Here is a 19,230-nt window from a genome sequence, read left to right as displayed (position 1 = left end):
TGGGGGGGGGGGGGATTCTGAACCACCACGATTTGAATGGAGGGATCCAATCGTGTCTGTCTGCTCAGACCACTTCAAGCCCAGAAACCAGAGGTATTTTTGGCAAGAAGCACAGGAAGAAAACCTTGGCGTTCTGCCCTTGTCCAGTTAACAGAGAAGGAGTCGGCTGCATCTGAGACTCTGGCTTCTCCAGCTCAAGCTCCCAGCTCAACACATGAAGTTCCAGAACAAAAATTGGGGAGGGAGGGAAACCCACCCTGTTTAAGGCGGCTCAGTGAGTTTCCCAGTCCCTCCTAGAAGCCCACAAAATCTTTTCTCTTTCCAGATGTTTATGGTCTTCTCACGACCTTAGTAGTTTTATGCTGTTTATGTCTCTGGGCTTATTTTAATGGCTCCCTGTTTTTAATACTGATAATTTATTATTTGTAAGTGTTTCAACCCTAGAGCAGAGAAGAAAACATAAAACTACGTCAAAGGACATGGGAGACCTTTCAGACTGGGCATGCTCTAGAAACAGGGGTGCCCAAACTGCAGTTTGGGAGCCGCATGCAGCTCTTTCACACAGTCTAATTTAATGCTAATAAATGCAAATTTGCATATTTTTCAATGAAAATGTGTGTGTGACATTTGTTCATATCTTGTGGCTCTCAAACTTCTGATGGTTATTCTGTGTGGCTGTTACGTTAAGCAAGTTTGGCCACCCCTGCTCTAGAAGCTGTAGAGGTCAGCAAGTCCTGCGTGACAGCAAAGATCCCGTCTCATGCAGGGATAATTAGAAGGATGCCAAGACTGGAGCAATTCATCTAGACAGGCTTCATCTATGCTGACTGGCAAAGGTCTCAGGCAGAGAATTTCCCTGAGATCATCTGAACTGGGGTTGAACTAAGGACTTTCTAAATGCAAAGCGAGCACGCACTATCTCCGTTGGCAGAAAGAGTGAACACTTAATTGCTGTGAAGACACAACGATGCTGCCTGCGTTATAATGACTCGACCAAGGATCTGTCTGCCTCAGTGTCATCTGCTCAGAGCGCCAGCTACTTTTCAAGGGCTCAGACAGAACAGCTGTGCCCAACACCCTCTTGCTGAGATCTTTTTTACTGGAAGGGCTAGGGGCTGAACCTGGGACCTTGCATGCAGAATCCATGGACTACCAACAAATTAGGGCCCTATCAGTGCTAAGGGCCCCCATGGGATTCGAACTGGGAACCAGGGTGATGCAGAACAGCAAGGCGTGTGCCGTGGGACACCGAGGCCGCTCTGACCGCAAGCTCACAGAGATTCAAAGCACATCTCCAGAGCAAAGTGTCCATGCTGACTGTCGCTACTACCGAGCAGAGAAACTATCCTACGATCGCTAAACGCTGGTCTTTGATGAGGACATATTAATTGCCCTCGCTTTTCAATCTGCTGGATAATTACCACTGGGTACAGGAGGTCAGGGATTCTACATGGTGTCCTGTGCGCAGAAAGAATGCCGGGGAAGGGGAAAGGAGGGGGACTCCTCCCTCCTCACCATCTGTGGGTGCGCATAAAAGAGTTCACAGATGCTTCTCTCATACGCTGGATTCCAGCAGGATACCGCAAAACTAGAACGCGATTGACTGGATTGTCACACACTAAAATGCTTTCCCTGGTTTGAACCAAAGCCACGCAGGGTGGCCCAGTTACATGGTACCAGTTACAGGGCGGACTCCTCCCTCCTCACCATCTGTGGGTGCGCATAAAAGAGTTCACAGATGCTTCTCTCATACGCTGGATTCCGGCAGGATACCGCAAAACTAGAACACGATTTACTGGATTGTCACACACTAGGATGCTTTCCCTGGCTTGAACCAAAGCCACGCAGGGTGGACCAGTTACAGGGCCCATATAAATTGTGCCAATGAAACACAACTAGCCAAAAAAACGGGGGGAAGCCAGTGTACAGTACAAGAAGCAAAACAAGAAACACCACTGACTGTGGCATAACATCAAGTATAATGTAAATCATTTGGCCAAGGTGCAATAATGAAACATATAAGAAGCACCATGTATAGTCTTTCCATGTGTCTTCTTCCAGCATAGAAGCAAATATCAATTATCCCATAATCCTCCTTGACTAACCATTCAGGCTTTGTATATGCCAGCTCTTGAGATTGGGGTAAGTTCTCCCTGCAGCTCCTAATTCACTATATATTTATATCTTGTATGTATTCTCACTTGTATATGTTTTGAATTTGAATTTAGTCCCATTACAGCAATGCTTGAATAAGAATTATTCGAAACGTGGCATCAGGCATCCGGATTACGCGTTGATGATATACACTTCAATGATGATATATACTTTAATTTGGACTTTGATAATTGATTTTTGCTTCTATGCTGGAACAAGACACATGGAAAGACTATAGATGGTGCTTCTTATTTGTTTCATTACTGCACCTTGGCCAAATGATTTACATTATACTTGATGTTATGCTTATATGATTATTATATACTTGTTTATTTTCAGTCAATGAAACACACCTGGCAATGGTTGTTTTCCTTTCTGTGCTCTCTTTATTCTGAGGTTTTAAAACATTCACTTGCATAATTTATTCTATCCTTGCTCAGCATGATGGAGGGAAGGGTCAGCAGAAGCACTGAAGGCCCCCACCACCACCACCGGCAATCTTGCTGGGGCTCCTCTCTGGTTTCTACCAGTCTGGTACGATTTTATCTTACCTTTCCCCCCAAGGAGTTCAGAGCAGCTCACAAGGTGTCCCCATCAGTGCTCCCTCTAAGCTGAGTTAGTGTGAGCTAGTTCAGTTTTTTATCCTCCAGCTCACACATTTTTGTCTCCGCTCAGGAAGGATGGCTCCAGAGCAGAGTGATTTAGGCAGTAGCCGAATTGCTCGCTCACAACTTTAATGCCAGTAGCTCACAAAATAGAATTTTGGGTCCCAAGACTCCACGGCTTAGAGGGAGCATGGGTCCCCATCCTCTTTTTATCCTCACAACCACCCTGTGAGGTAGGTTAAGCTGAGAGGGAATAACCAGCCCAAGTCACCCGATATGTCAGAGTGGGGATCCGAACCCGGATCTCCCAGAACCTCGCCGACACTCTTGCCACAATGGCTCTTCAGAGGCAGGCCACCCACAGGGAATACAGACACAGACAGAGACACAGAGACACAGACACACACACACGGCTTTGCAGCCAGAAAGGCTAGAAATGTGACTTTAAAAAAATGACAGCAAAGGTTGCCTGGAAGCTGATCCTCTACAAAGCGGAGGAGTATCAACCATTGCTCCCTCTCAGCTGTGGAGTCTTGTGAGCAAAAATTCTACCTTGTGAACTACTGGCACGAAAGTTGTGAGTGAGCGAGCAATTTGGCTACTGCATAAATTTGTCTGCTCTGGAGCCATCCTGCTCTGGAGCCAACTGAGAGCCAGTTTGGTGTGGTGGTTAAGTGTGCGGACTCTAATCTGGGAGAACCGGGTTTGATTCCCCACTCCTCCACTTGCACCTGGCTGGATGACCTTGGGCAAGCCATAGCTGATAAGAGCTGTTCTTGAAAAAGAGCAATTTCTGTCAAGAGCTCTCTCAGCCCCACCCACTTCACAGGGTGTCTGTTGTGGGGAGGGGAAGGGGAAGGAGTTTGTAAGCCACTCTGAGACACCTTTGGGTAGTGAAGGGCGGGGTATAAATCCAATCTCTTCTTCCTTCTTCTTCCTGAGCTAAGACAAAAATGTGTGAGCCAGAGGCTAAAAAACTGAGCTAGCACACCCTAACTCAGCTTAGAAGGAACACTGGTATCAACCCTTTCCATCTACCCTGTCAGGGAGACCACAGAAGAGCACCCAGAGTCCAGGGGACCACCTATGATGGGACGGAGCAAAGCTGCAGCAAGCCCCATTTATTTATTGAGATCCCATCCATCTCCAATGGGGATCCAAAGCAGCTTACTTACCTTGTTCTCCTCCCCTCCGTTTTATCCTCACAACAACCCTGTGAGGTAGGTTAGGCTGAGAGTGTGTGACTGGCCCAAGGTCACCCAGCAAGCTGACAGGGCACAGTGGGGATAGAGCAAGCTGCGATAAGCTGTAGTGCGCAATGCAGAAACCTCTGACACAGCAGAAGGTGGACGGAATCACTGACCTTCCAGTGCATTCAAAAAGCCAACCCCCTGAGACAGAGTGGTCCAAAGACACCCAAAGAATTTCATGGCAGCACAGGGATTTGAAACTGGGTCTTCCAGCTCCTAGTTACACATTAACCACTGCAACTTACTGGCCCATGTGGGGCGAGGTTCCCAGGCTGCTCCAAGTCTCAGAGGCACACAGAGAAATGGCAAAATCCAGCCTGAATTCCATGCATAACTTTGTGGAGGGTTTTTTTTGGGGGGGGGGGCACATTTGCTCCACTTTTGGTGCATCCCCACTGCCCTCAGCTCTGTTTTTACAGGAAGAATTAGACATTAATTTGCTGCAGAGGTCAGACCACTGGACCAGGACTCGGGAGACGCAGGTGGAAGTGCCCAAACTGCCAGGAAACCAGCCACTCTCTCTCCATCTAACCGACTTCACCAGGTTGTTGTGAGAATAAAATGCAAAGAGACAGCACACACAACTGCTCCAAGCTGCTGGAAGGAAATCTGATAGATAGGCAGAAGCCCACGTCCCAAAGCCCTGTACAGTCCCAGTCCATGGTGCTGAAGTGGCATTCCCTGCCTTAGCAATTTGTCTGAGTCACAGATGCGCTCAAAGAGACCTTGGAGGTCTCTCAGTGTTTATCTACTTCCTTGTAAGTTCCACCCCTTCGTTCCAGTCTGGCCCTTTAGAGCAAGAGAGGGCAAGTCCACTCCACCTTGCACATAACAAATCTCTGAAGGGAGCCCCTCTTGTCTCCGACTTCTCTTCTCCGGGCTAAACATGCCCAGCTCTTTCGGCCTTCCCTGACGGGGTCTGGCTTCCAGGCCATCCTGGTTGTCCTCCTCCGGACATGCTACAGTTTGCCAATCTCCTTAAAACGTGGCTCCCCAGAAGCGGACAAAGTGCCCCAGAAGAGACCCGAGCAGCACAGAATAGAGGGGAATGTTTCTTTCCTGTGATCTGGGCACGATGCCTCTAGCAAGGCCACCTAAGACCGCACTAGCCTTTTTAGCGACTGCGTTCCGCTGCTGGGTCACGGTCAGCTGGTGATCAACCAAGATCCTTTCCATGTGTACGGCTGCCAAGCCGGGCCCCTTCCACCCCGTGCTTGTGCTTTTAAACACCTACGCCTCAAATGACAAATGATATCCCAGACTGCCAAGAGTCATTCGTCATCCTGTTCCAGAGGGCAGCCGTGCTGGTCTCCAGCAGGGCAACCAGAACCGAGACCGGGAGCACCGTAGCGACCAACGAGACTTTCGGGGTAGGAGCATTCTGAGTGCCAAAGCTCCCTTCGCTGTCTAACAAAGGGAGCTTTGACTCTTGGAAACCCTGAAAACTTGTTGGTCTCTACGGTGCTTTTCCATTTTTTCCATTTTTTCCCTGAAGATTTTTTATTTTTTTCCGAAAAATTGGAAAAAAAAAGAAAAGAAAAGAAAAGAAAAAAAATGATTATGGAATGTTTTATTTTAACATGATGAATAAAATATTTTAAGACAAAGTGTTCAAATATTTTCCAAATCATTTCTTATATATATATATATGGTATCAGATTGATCTAATCTCTGTGCACTGAGGACAAGCAAGTCCTAGGTTACAAACTGAACTCTCCAATGCAAGAACAAGATCCATTTCTTCCTTTAGGAGGTGCTATTGTCAGAAGAAAATAAAAAGGTTTCAGTTTTGTTTTTGCATGTGGGTGGGTATTCTGTTTGTAATAATTGTTTGGATACACTATATTTTTAATACGCTAGTTGTGATAATTTCATGCCAAGTAAAAATGTCCATAGTCATATTTTATGTTCCTAAAGTAACAGAATGACTTTCAATCTAGAAAAGACAAAAGAAATGCTAATGTAGCATTTTTTTTTCAATTTTCCCGAAAATTTCCGTATTTCTCCGGAAAAAAACGGACTTCAAAATTTCCGGAAATTTTACATCTCTATCCAGGACTTAAGGTGCCCATTCTTCATCCTGATTCTGTCCTCTCCAGCATCAGCCGTCTCTCCCAGCTTTGTCTTGCCTGCGGATGCGAGAAGCACCCCTACTATTTCCTTATTGAAATGCTAATGAGCAGAGGGCCTGGGCCAGAGCCCTCCAGCTTCCCTCTCGAGGCCTCCCTGCAGGCTGACAGGGAGCCAGAAATGAGGACTGGATGGCTCTGGCCACGCAGCCGAGCACGGATCCGCCCAGCACTATCACGGTCCAGCCCTCGTTTAACCATCTTGTCCCACAAGGATACCGTGGGAGAAGCCAAGACACACCACGGCCGTAACAGACACGAAGCTGCCTTATACAGAATCAGACCACTGGCACTCCCTCAAGGTCAGTGTTGTCTACTCAGGCTGGCAGCAGCTCTCCAGGGTCTCTGGCTGAGGTCTTTCATATCATCTCCTGCCAGATCTTTTTAAATGGAGGTGCTGGGGACTGAACCTGGGACCTTCTGCATGCCAAGCAGCGGCTCTACCACTCAACCACAGCCCCTCTCTATGGCTCTCCAGGGTTCCAGGCAGAGGTTTTTCACACCTGGTTCTTTTTAACTGGAGATGCTGGGGAATGAACCTGGGCCCTTCTGAATGCCAAGCAGATGCTCTGCCACTGAGCCACAGCCCCCGCCCAGCTGCTTAATAAGCTGCTGCAAAATTTTCCAGAGATCAACATCAAGCTGATTGGTCTGCCATTTCCCTGAGTTCACCTGCCTGTCGCCAATCTTTGGGCATCGGCCAGTTTGGTGTAGTGGTTCGGAGCCTGGACTCTGATCTGGGAGGAACCGGGTTTGATTCCCCACTCCTCCACATGCAGCTGCTGGTCAGTCACACATTCTCTCAGAGCTGTTCTCGAAAGAGCTCTCTCAGCCCCATCTACCTCACGGGGTGTCTGTTGTGGGGAGAGGAAGGGAAAGGAGATTGACAACTGCTATGAGACTACTTCGGGTAATCCTTCTTCTCCTCTCCAAATACGCACACAGATTAAAGCCAGAGGCTCTGAAGTTAACACCCAAAAGCTCAATCATTGGGCCCTGGAGACGTGATCTCATTTGAAGGAACTAGAGCAGGGCCCCCCAACATGGTGTCAATGGGCCCAATGGCACCCACCAAGTGTTTACAGAAAAAAGGTGTGGCTAGGTAGGGCTTTGGCCCAGCGAGGCTTCTGATTGGCCACTGGAGATCTGATTGGCCACTGGAGATTTTTGAAAACTTTGCTTTGGCAGCAGCTGCCGCCCCAGCACAAGGATTTTCATTGTGTGACTCAAGCTAAGCAATGGCAGCCATTTTGTGGCTGGCTCCACCTCCTACAGAAGCCAGAAAGAGCTCTCTCAGCCCCACCTACCTCACAGGGTGTCTGTTGTGGGGAGAGGAAGGGAAAGGAGATTGGAAACTGCTCTGAGACTCCTTCGGGTAATCTCTTCTTCTTCTACTCTCCAAGAACGCACACAGATTGAAGCCAGAGGCTCTGAAGTAACACCCAAAAGCTCCATCACTGGGCCCTGGAGACGTGATCTCATTTGAAGGAACTAGAGCAGGGCCCCCCAACATGGTGTCAATGGGCACAATGGCACCCACCAAGTGTTTACAGAAAAAAGGTGTGGCTAGGTAGGGCTTTGGCCCAGCAAGGCTTCTAATTGGCCACTGGAGATCTGATTGGCCACTGGAGATTTTTGAAAACTTTGCTTTGGCAGCAGCTGCCGCCCCAGCACAAGGATTTTCATTGTGTGACTCAAGCTAAGCAATGGCAGCCATTTTGTGGCTGGCTCCACCTCCTACAGAAGCCATTTTGTGGCTGGACCCAGAATACTGTGTCAGAATTCCAAAGGCACCCACAAGCTCAAAAGAGTCGGGGACCCCTGAGATGCTACAAATGACAGGAGTTGTCATTGGTTCTGCTTAGGTGGGTGAGGATATTTTGAAGGATCGGGCATCAGGAAACGTTGAGCAAGCTCCACAAAGTGAAGCAGGTGAAGTGGCATCGTTCACAGCTATTCCATGTGTAAACAGCGTTTTGGCTTGACACTGTACATTCCAGAAGTTATTTGACAACCTTTTCAAAAAAAAAATTCAAGTCCCTAGCCCTTGTGGTGTCTCAGATACTTTTGAGAACAAGCAAACGCCATCTTAACAACTGCAGGTGGCCTGCTGTAAAAGCATGCTACACTTTGCTCACTTTGGTTGTCATAGTTGTTGGGGGGAGGGAATTCCTAAGGGGAGGGGGGTGGAGTGAATGAGTGAGACAATGAGACCTTTCGCTTCTAGGAGACATAACTTTAGAAATCAACCTCCTTTCCCTCCTTTCTATTTCCCAGGGGAAGGTGTCCTTGAAAGGCTCTCTGTACCAACTTGGACTGCAGATAACCAAGACATATATCTTTCACTTGGTTGGGATGGCAACATTAGGCATGGTGTGAATGTGACCTGTGCTTGGGGGACGGAAGGGGCTTTTCTTTGAATTTTCTATATTACGCCTATACCCGCCAAAAGTCTTCAGTTCTACCACAATGACATACTGGATCTTGCATACACTTCAATAAACGTATCACTGCCAATAGAGAGTTGTTGAGTGTAACTGGACTGGGGGGGGGGTGGGGCTAACATCTGCTAAGCCAGAACCTTTCTGGCCATCACAGGGGACACCTAACACTGACTTGCCCTGTGGTTGGTGTTGGAAGTCCACAACAGCCCTCTGAAGTAGGGCTATGAACATTACAAATATTCATAATGACACCAACAAGGAATGGAATTTGGAGCAAAGCACTGCCCATTTTGGAAGCACATCATCGTAATGCATTCAATTGTGCAGAAAGGTCTACCAAAGTAGTTAGATGGTTCTCTAGCTAGATTTGGGTGGGCCGCCGTGTTGGTCTGAAGCAGCAGAACAAAGTTTTGAGTCCAGTGGGGCACTTTTAAGACCAACAATTTTTAATTCTGGGTATAAGCTTTCATGTGCATGAACACGTCTTAAAGGTGCCACTGGACACAAACTCAGTTCTCTATCCAGTTAGCACCTTTGTATCCCACCTCTCCTGTGAGGCGGTCCAGGGCTATCCTTTCCCAATTGCCTTCTCATAATAGTCTTGTGACAGTTTGTGCTAAGAGAAAGCAACTGGCCCAAGGTCATCCTGAGAGCTTCACAGCAGAAGGAGGATTTGAACCCAGGTCTCCGAGATTGTAGTCTGACACAATTACCAGCACAAACACATGGGCTCTCACTTTTACAAAATTGGCAGCCCCCCATCCATCCGTCTTAGTCATTTACATCATCATCAAATACGGTCATCGATTTCATAAGCCAAAAATAGAGGCGGTTCTGCTCCCATGGAGCCTGAAATGTAAAACTGACAGCAGGGAAGAAGAAAACAGGAGAGGGAGAGACAAAAATGAGCAAATGCTGCTGGTTACAGTCGGATGGGAGGATGTAAAAACATAATTGCATTAAATTCAAGGGGATGCTCAGCACTTTGGGGATGGGGGGGGGAATAAGAAAGAAACCCTTGCGAAAGAGACCATCCGGCTCCTGTCTTGGCCAAAGTCTGCACTGCAGAAACTTTTCCGGGGCTGCTGGAGAGGGAGGAGGCAACTCTGCTGAGAGTGGAGATAGAGCTACCTGCAGGTCTGGATCAACTGAGAACAACCAGGGAATCAACGGAGGCCCTGCTTCCCACTCTCAGAGACAAGAGGGCCAAAGAGCATCTCCTCCACCCTCTTGCCAAACACAGCTCCTTGGCTCACTGTGTGTGCAGAAGGTCCAGATGGGGAACTCAGGCCCGGCGCCAGAGCCCAAGAAGATGCAGTCACCAACGCAGGCAATGAAAACCCCACTGTCCAAAGAAGAAACCAAGGAGCACAAAAGGCCAGAGCTCTTGGCATTTGCCAGCAACTCTGGCCCAGAAGCAATTCCGATGAGCCACGTTTTTATCCAGCTTCTTCTTCCAAGGAGGTCAGTGTGCACGGCTCTCCCTTACACAGAAGGAGCTTGCCTGGTCACCAGGGAGCCTAACGGAAGAGTGGGGATTCACCCGATCCTAGTCTGACTGCAACACTAAATGAACTCCAACCTTTTAAGCCCTCCTCCATTAAGCCCAAACTGCAAGATCCCCTCCACTTCTTGTGTCATGTGGGATAATCTATCTCCGCAGATGCGAACAAAAACCTTCCCCCTGTTATTTTTAAGAGTGAACAAGGGAATTCTGGACCCAACCTCTGCCAAGTGCTTGCTCGCCTTAAAATATCCACTTTCCCATTATCTCCTGAAGATAAGCAGAGGCCGGGAAGGGCTGCAATGTTCAGTTGCCTGATCCTCATGCAAAGACGTTTCTGGGGGTTATAAAGTCCTCCTCGAAGCCAGGCCTTTTCTGCACAATCTGATGCCAACGCCAACCTTCTATGGTGAGAAGTCAGACCCCCTTCTGAAGACCTTAGCTGACGGAAAGGTTTTAGGGGCGGAGGCACCTCCCAAGATTATAGCCTCCGCATCCACCATCCATGTCATTCCATGGAGCCACAAGAGGAAAAGAGCACAAGATGTGCAACTGGGCAAAGAATTCAACAGGGAAACTGCTGAATGAGACATCCAGTCCTTGAGGGATGGTGCTCAGTTGCCTGCTGAATTTTGATGCTGTTCCCCTTGCTTAAAAGAAGCATCGCAAACAGGGGCAGATGTGTCCAGTATTATGGCCACTGGTCTTGGTGGGGAGATGGCTTCCCCCTGCCCTAAGATGGGCCAGTCCAGTGGCAGCGCATAGCCCTGCCAAGGTCACACACCACTCCTCTGCCACTGAGCTCACCCAGCCCTGGGTAGGGAGTGCCCATGTGGCTCGAAGGACTGATGCTCTGAGGAGCTACTCTTCTTCCCCCAAGCCCCAGCACTTCTGAGCCAAACTCAAAATCAGGGAGGGGGGGATGAAAGAGACCTTGCAGTGACTGCCCAAAACCTTTCACCTGAAAACAAGGAAACTGTGCACAGCTGGGATTTTCACTCTCCCAGCTTCAACCATCCTCATACTGAAGGAGGAGGGACTCCCAGTGGCAGGCAGGAACAGTCTCTACCCATGCTAAGAACAAGCAACATTTACTATCACACCTTGATTACAGATTTTGTAGCCTATCACGTTTTGAACTGAGTCTGCAGGGCTAGATAAGCACTGCAATTTCACAGGAGTGCAGAAAATGATCCATGTCAGTGAACAGAATTCAACTTCTCAGGACCTTCAACTTTCATTTAAGACCAGCAAGTTCCTAGCCCATCTGGTTGTAAAAATACGCTGAAAATAGGCGAACAAATGCTTGTTCTAATCTCAAACGGGGGGGAGGGGGGCATCCATGTCCTCTACTGCTCTTTTCCCTCTCCCCAGCAGTCACAAAACCAGAATCATGAAAATGAACACCGAAAACTAATTATGTTCCTGCCTGCCACTGGTATTCCCTCCCCTTCCTATCTGAAGACAGAGAAAGGGTGGAAAGAAAATATCTTGCTCAATATTCGACAGATAGCCAGTGTGGTGTAGTGGTTAGAGTGCCGGATTAGGATCTGGGAGATCCAGGTTCGAATCTCTACTTTGCCATGGAAGCTCACTGCGTGACCTTGGGTCAGTCACACATTCTCAGCCTAGCCTGCCTCATAGGGTTGTTGTGAGGATAAAAGGGAGGAGAGGAGAATGATGCAAGACGCTTTGGGTCCCCACTGGGGAGAAAGGTGAGATATCAATGAAGTAAATAAGTAAATAAATATTCACAATTTATTCGGACCAAAGAATCCCAACTGGCTTTCGCACTGCATTAGTGCAGAATTTTCGTTTTAGGCTCGTGCACAGAGCCAATGGGGCGCAGTGATTCAAAGTGTCAGGCCAAGACCAAGAGACTCAAGTTAAATCCCTACTCTTCCATGAAGCTTCCCAGGCAACCTCAGGCCTGGCAGTCTCTCTCCGCCTAGCCTACCTCACAGGGCTATTGGGAAGACAAAACTGCACATGCGTTGCCTTCAGCTCCTTGGAGGAAGAGCAGGATACAAATATACTATATAGACAATGCTTTAAAATCTCTAAGCACAAACTATGCTTTAAAAATATAGAAGATACATTCGCGTTTTCCTCAAGACACCGCTCTTACCTCCTCCCATTGATGGATGTAGCGGATGAGACGCGAGAGGCGCAGCAGTCGTAGAAGACTCAGGATCTTGGTGAATCGGACAATGCGCAAAGCCCGGGCTGTCTTGTAGACCTCCGAATCGATGCCCTTCTCCACGATGAGGAAGATATAATCCACAGGAATGGAAGAAACAAAGTCCACCACGAACCACGTCTTCAGGTACTTCTTCTTGATCCTCTCAGGATCCAGGATGATATCGGTGTTGTCCTCTATGACAATGCCTGTCCGGAAGTTCATCACCAGGTCCATGAGGAAGAAGGTGTCAGACACCACGTTGAACACAATCCAGGGTGCCGTGGTCTCATCTTTGAAGAAGGTGATCCCGACGGGGATGATGATCAAGTTTCCCACCATGAAGAGGAGCATGGTGAAGTCCCAGTAGAACCTGTGGAGAGAATCCAGAAGATTCAGAACTCCAGCTGAGTGGAGAACCAGGCACCAACCAAGGTACCAAGGTAGATGCATTTAAATTATTTACTTACAGAAACATGAAGGCACTGAGACAAAATAGCTACACTGAGTTTAAAAGAAGAGTTAGGTAAACTCTACTCTACTAATCCCCTCCCCAAATGTCTGTTTAGGTCTCTCCATATGCAGAGGGTTTTTTCCCACCAGAAGTCTTAGCTTGCATTCCTAATGACCACAATACCAGACAATCTTGGCTCTCTTTTTAAAGAAGAAGAAAAAGAAGAAGAGGAGGAGATTGGATTTATACCCCGCCCTTCACTACCCAAAGGTGTCTCAGAGCGGCTTACAAACTCCTTTCCCTTCCCCTCCCCACAACAGACACCCTTTTTTAAGAACAGCTCTTATCAGAACTACGGCTTGCCCAAGGTCATCCAGCCAGGTGCAAGTGGAGGAGTGGGGAATCAAACCCGGTTCTCCCAGATTAGAGTCCGTGCACTTAACCACTACACAAAACTGGCTGTGGCACACCAAAAGGCTGTGATTGTCAGCCAGGCCTCCTGCCTGGCTGTCATGTAGATGAGGTGGGGGATGCTTTGGAATGCTGAGTTTTGTTTCTGCTGGCTACCTGATTGGCGGGCTTCTGCTGGCTACCTGATTGGCTGGGGGCCATCAGGGGACCCCTTTGAGTTATGTACATCTTTGCTTCACGCGCTTTCTCTTTAGTTCTGACACGAAACAGTTAAGATACCTGTAACATTACTGTCTCAATAAACTTCACTTCTCTGAATGAACATCGTTGGGAACTGATTGCCTCAGGAGTCTGACAGTGATATGAATAACAGCAGGTAATTACAAAGCAGCCCTGACACCAGTCATCCCCTTGCATCTCACAGGAGGAGAGACCATAAAAGCCAACTTTTCCCCCAACCTGCATCTGACAAAGGGAGCTTTGACTCTTATGAAACTCTTGTGGGTCTCTAATGAGCTCCTGGACTTGAATTTAGTCGTCCTGCTGCAGACCGACACGGCCTCCCTCTGAAATGATAAAAGGGAACACAGCTCTGGTCCACACACACCTTATGGCCATCATCGCTTGACTGATCCGACCACAACTTCTATATTTATGACTGAGGGATACAGCAATGCTGAGTAGAGGAGCCCGTGCTCAAATTTAACCGCAAGCCATCAAGAAATCAAACATCTATGTGCAGATTGGCCCAATTTAGTCAAAGCAATTCAAGCTCAGAATCTGAATTTCTTTTAGAGCCTGGGAGACAATCCCCCCCCCGCCCCCAGCTAGTGAAAAGTCCACAAACTCCACTTTCCTCTGCAGCTATGAGGGCTGGGAATTTGTTGTCGGACTCATGCTACTAAAAAAAAAAAACACAAGGGGAAAAAACAAGTTTATTAGCCACTTTGCGTACAGAACCATGATGGTAATTTGCCTTACTTCCAAAAAAGAAAAAAGAAAAAAGAACTGCACATCCATAGATTGAAAAGACAGACAAGAATGTGACAAATACCACCAAAATTTCCGGAAAATTAAAAAAAGAACTGCAAAGTAATTAAAGGTATGAAGATATAAACCAAAAAAAAACCCATCCAAATATGAATATGTAAAAAAATGAAGATGGATGACTTCCAAAGGGCATGCCACTGAAGTTCTAGGGTGCTGATATGGCCCCAAATCCAGCCCACTTTCGATGCTTCACGTCACTTAACGTGCATCCCGCTCTCATAACAGTAATGATGAAAGTACTTTCCAGTATTTGCTTCTCATTGCAACCCCTACAATAACTCTAAGAAGGGTGAAACAAATTTCGAATCCGGTGGCACCTTTAAGACCAACACAAAAGCTTACACCCAGAATTAAACTTTGTTGGCCTTAAAGGTGTCACTGGACCCGAACTTTGTTCAGCAACCCACCTGAATCTATTTAAGAAGGGTGATGAGTACTGTTCCATGTTACAGATGGGGGGGAGGGGAGATGCAGGGAGAGATAGGGAGAGAGTGACTGACTTATGGCCAGCTAAACCTGGAGCTTCCAGGCTGCCTCCACAGCTCCCATGGGATTAAATTCCAGCTCTTTGAGAGATCGAGGGGTCCCCCTTTCCCTTTCCCTTCCCATCCCACCACACTCTGTCCCTCCTTCCCCAAGCTGCTGGAGGCAGCAACAACCTTCCCCAACAGCCTGCAAGGTCGAAAAAAGCAAGCAGCGCAACTGGGCTTGTTTTGGCATCTCCCCACATTAAGGACAGCTTAATGTAAAAACTGCAATTTTCCACTGGTGTACTCAAACAGGATGATGGCACTCTGAACAAAAGACCAGTTTTGTCTCTCCAAGCAGCGAGGAACATAACCCTCCCTCACCCTGCACACATTTTTTTAAAGTGTTGTACGGGAAACTGACAATAGTGACCAGCATTTCAGTGCTGCAACCAGCCGGACAGTCTCCAGTGTCCCCATTTATTGTGCGCGCCCCAAGTCTTTGCAAAGCTGTGGTTTTATGGGAGCACCGAGAAAGGGGGCAGGACACAGAACTCCTTCTGGGTTCAGCTTCTTGAGAATCTCAGATTTCATTATTTTTTAAAAGCAAGAGTTTCTAAACCTTAAGATGCATCTGAAAGCACACACGCAATGCTCGCCAAAGCCTCCAAAGCCACATACGAGGCCAAATAAATAAATAAATAAATAAATCTCTTAGAAACACAGAAACATAGAGGTGGAAGGAACCTCAAGGGTCATCTAGTCCAACCCCATGCTCAACACAAGAAATTCATAACTCCCCCTCCCCCAGTGACCCCTGCTCTATGCCCAGAGGAAGGCAAAATACCTCCAGGATCGCTCCTGACCCCAAAGTGGCGATCGGCATTACCCCGGGGCACATAAGAAAGGGCTACAAGAGCCTAGCATTGGCTCATCCCTTTGAGCTTACTTGCACCTTTCAGCAAGAAGCAGGGATGGGCACAAGCTGGCTTATGAGCGAAACTTCGTGAGGGATTTTGGGGAACAGGTCCTGAAGAGATACAGTTCCAGACAGACTGCCTCTGCTCAAACAAAATGTTTACCAAACTTCAAAGCAACTGGGGGGGGGGGTGCAATTCTCCAGCCTTGGAAACACCAATAGGTTCCCCGTGCATCTGATGTGTGCAGCTTGCACTTTTGAACTGGAGCCTGCCATTTCCCCCAAAAGTACTTTCCTGGGGCATCTCCTTTGGGGGGTCATAACTGAAGACCCCCTAAATCCAATCTACACATAACTTGGAGGGCATGCAGAGAAGCGTCAGAGGGAGGTTCCCCTGTGAGTTTGATGTCTCTAGTTTGCACAGGGTCCATTCCATACACTCCTAAACCTGCGCCTGTCATTTCACCAGAAAGCACTTTCCTGGGCGCACCTTCTGGGGGAGGCATAACTTGGACCCTGTAAATCCAATCCTCACCAAATCTGGAGGGCAGGTAGAGGAGAGTCAGATAGACATCTCCTGAGCATTTGGTGTCTCTACCATTTGCGGGGAGGGGGGCATTGTACCATGTCACGAACCTCATGAATCTCACTGGTTCATTTGGCAGCTCAAAGTTCGTGACAGGCATGCCACCAACCGAACTGCATTTTCCCCATTTCCCGAGCAATAATTCTTTCAGCAGTCACGGAGGAAGGCAGCTGCACCCTGTAGAGCTCCACACCTTGTAGAGCTCCGCACTCCCTCATCGGGGCTAGCAAAGCCAGAATAAACTGTTTCTTTAAAAATAGTACAAACTGCAGAATAATTATGCAGATTTGCATAGTGGGTTGCATATCTGACGTTGGCTGCCGGCTCCAGCAAAGTAGAAAACCAAATTAATCACTGCAGAAAATGCATCAGCAGCCTGGGAAGACAGGTAGTTAAATGGGGGTGGGTTTTCAAAACAGGGAGGAGAAACAGTTGCTGTCCCCCTGGGTCCTGAAGCCGAAACAAAGCAAGCATCTAAAGAGCACAGAGTTTGCCTTCTCACCTTCCTCCAATGACGGCAGGGGCCCCTGAGGGGTTGCTACGGGGACCGTGACTGAGGTCACAGCCACACGGTGACGACTGCAGGGCTCCGGGGAGGTACCAGGAAGGCTCAGACTGATTTCTGGGTGAGCTTCAATTCCTCCCCACCCCCACCCCAAGGACTGCAAAGGGGCCATTCCAGAGTCCAGTGGGGGGAGAGTGGAGACCGGCAGCTCAGAAGGCGGCTGAGCTGACTTGCAGCCGAACAGTCAGAGTTGAGTCTCACAGCACTTTAGAGCAGGGGTGTCGAACTCATTTGTTAGGAGGGCCAGATCTGACATAAATGAGACCTTGTTGGACTGGGCCATGTGTGTCATAAAAGGTAATGCCAGGTAGGGGAGATATAAACTTTATAAAGGATACAAACACAAAGGGGTTTTTTTCCCACGTAACTAGCACTCTTGCAATATTCTGCTTATTTAACAGTACCTGATAACTGACACCTCTTGCTCTGAATTACTGCATCAAAATGTCTGTGCTGTCGCAATCTTGAGTATGCTGTTCAAGTGTGTATCTGTAAGCTGCGAACCTGCTTTTGATTTATTGACATTCACCACAGAAATCTCATGCTCAAAGTTCTGAGACTAGGACCCAGGTTAAAACATGAAATGGCTGAGTGATTAAGAGAGTCCGGTGAAGCAAGCTATGATGCAGCAGCAGAACTGGAAGCAGGAGATGGCCAGTTCCACTGCGGGCCTGATAGAAGCCCTCTGGGGGCCTGATTCGGCCTCCGGGCCGCATGTTTGCCACCCCTGCTTTAGAGAGAGACCAGGAAGCTTTGGAGCTCTCACTCTTGGAAACCCGGAAACTCTTGTTGGTCTCTACAGTGCTGCTGGACCCAAATCTACCCGGTGCTGGCCTCAGAGAATCCTACTCTCAGGAAAGCTCTTTCTGCTCCAGCCTGTGTGTGGCACATTGCAAAGGAGTCTAAGGGACGCTTGCTTCCTCAGGGGAAACGGGCAGAACACAAAACCTTGCTTGAAACAAAATAATTCCCAGTTCACCAGGCTGCATGCCAAGTCCCTGCGCAGCACCGAGACCTGACCCCTGGAAATGGGATGGGGCTGTGGCTCAATGAAAGAGCCTCTGCTTGGCATGTAGAAGATCCCAGGTTCAATCCCCGACATCTCCAGTTAAAACAGACCAAGCAGGAGGTGATGTGAAAAACCTCTGCCTGGAAACCTGGAGAGCCACTGCCAGTCTGAGTAGACAATACCGACCTTGGTGGACTGATGATCTGATTCAGTATAAATTCAGGTGGGTAGACATGTTAGTCTGAAGCAGCAGAATGACGTTTGAGTCCAGTGGCACCTTTAAGGCCAGCAAAGGTTTATTCCTTCTATTAGCTTTTGTGTGAAGTGTGCGTGCACATGAAAGCTTAGACCAGGAATAAAACTTTTGTTGGTCTTACTGGACCCAAACCTTGATTCAGTCTAAGGCAGCTTCATGTGTGTTCCTCCGTTTACATGCACATGAAATCCCATCTGGCATTTTCAAGGTGCGGAAGCCAGACGCATTACAGCTATGGTCAATTAGGCAGGCTTGCTTTAAGACCTTCACCACCACCATTCTGGATACAGGAGTGAATCCACTTAACAGACAGGGAAAAAATGAAGTCGAAAATCTGTGGCACTCCACCTGCATGCATGCGCACACGCACAGACACTGCACTGTCAGAACAGCCAAAATTGCTGCATTTCTCTGCCTCCAAAAAACAAAACAAAAAAACCCCTAAGCAATCCAGAGAAATACTTGTTATTTAATATAATGTCCCACTGCACCCGGACAGGCAAAAAATAGCAGGCAGCAACTTTGTAAGGGTCACCCGTAATGGGTAGGCTTTGCCCTTGGAGTGCTGCCTCCAATCTCCATCATCTCCACCCCCACCCCGTAAACTGACCCTGATTTGTCTCCGGCAGCTCCTTGTGGCAATTTGGCAGCAGAGCGGTAGAGGAATAGGACAACAGATTTGTAATGTGAAGAGAGGATGAAAGAGGGAGAGGGACAGTGGGCAAAAGGAGAGAGAAATGCAAGGCAGGCAAGCAAAAGAAGGGGAAAACGTACACAAGCTACGTGGCGGGAAGATACGCACATGGGTTACGTGAAAGAAATGGTCACGGGGCAGTAAAACGCCAGGCACACAGCTCCCACTGGCACCTGAACAAAAAAATCAATCCTGGCATCTGGGCTGCACAGGAAGGCAGGAAACCTGTTTCCCCACCTGCTGTATGCAATTGTGGGGGTGGCTCCTGGCCTCCTCCCTTGGACCTTAATTGCAACCAACTGCCACGCACTAGACTGAGGAAGCCAGTGAGAGACTCTGACTTTGAGGCAGGCTGGCTCCTCTTGGCTAGGCACAGCACAGGTGGCGGCAGTGCAGATGAGAACATACTGGCAAGGAGAACACCAGACTCAGGTTTCTGGCCGGCCTGCCTGCCTTCCAAAAGCTGGTGTCCCCCCCCCCCAAAAAAAAAGACTATTGCATTTTGCAAAATGTCAGCAACCTGATCACATATAAAGAAGGAACTATGAAAGAAA

General features: G+C 48.2%; 1 protein-coding gene across 1 annotated transcript in view; it reads right to left on the bottom strand.

The window, feature by feature from the left end:
- The window catches only part of HCN2 (hyperpolarization activated cyclic nucleotide gated potassium channel 2), a gene marked incomplete at its 3' end in the record, with an annotated part of 79,965 nt that overhangs the window by 24,296 nt on the left and 36,439 nt on the right, over positions 1-19,230 (bottom strand). The window contains exon 2 of the mRNA XM_015429762.1: positions 12,215-12,638. Within this exon, the coding sequence (XP_015285248.1) occupies positions 12,215-12,638 (424 nt within the window). The remainder of the gene's footprint in view (positions 1-12,214; positions 12,639-19,230) is intronic.

This window comes from Gekko japonicus, unplaced genomic scaffold, assembly GCF_001447785.1.
Source record: "Gekko japonicus isolate JY-2015 unplaced genomic scaffold, Gekko_japonicus_V1.1 scaffold953, whole genome shotgun sequence".
Lineage (NCBI taxonomy): Eukaryota > Metazoa > Chordata > Lepidosauria > Squamata > Gekkonidae > Gekko > Gekko japonicus.
This window is presented reverse-complemented; position numbering and strand designations above follow the sequence as displayed.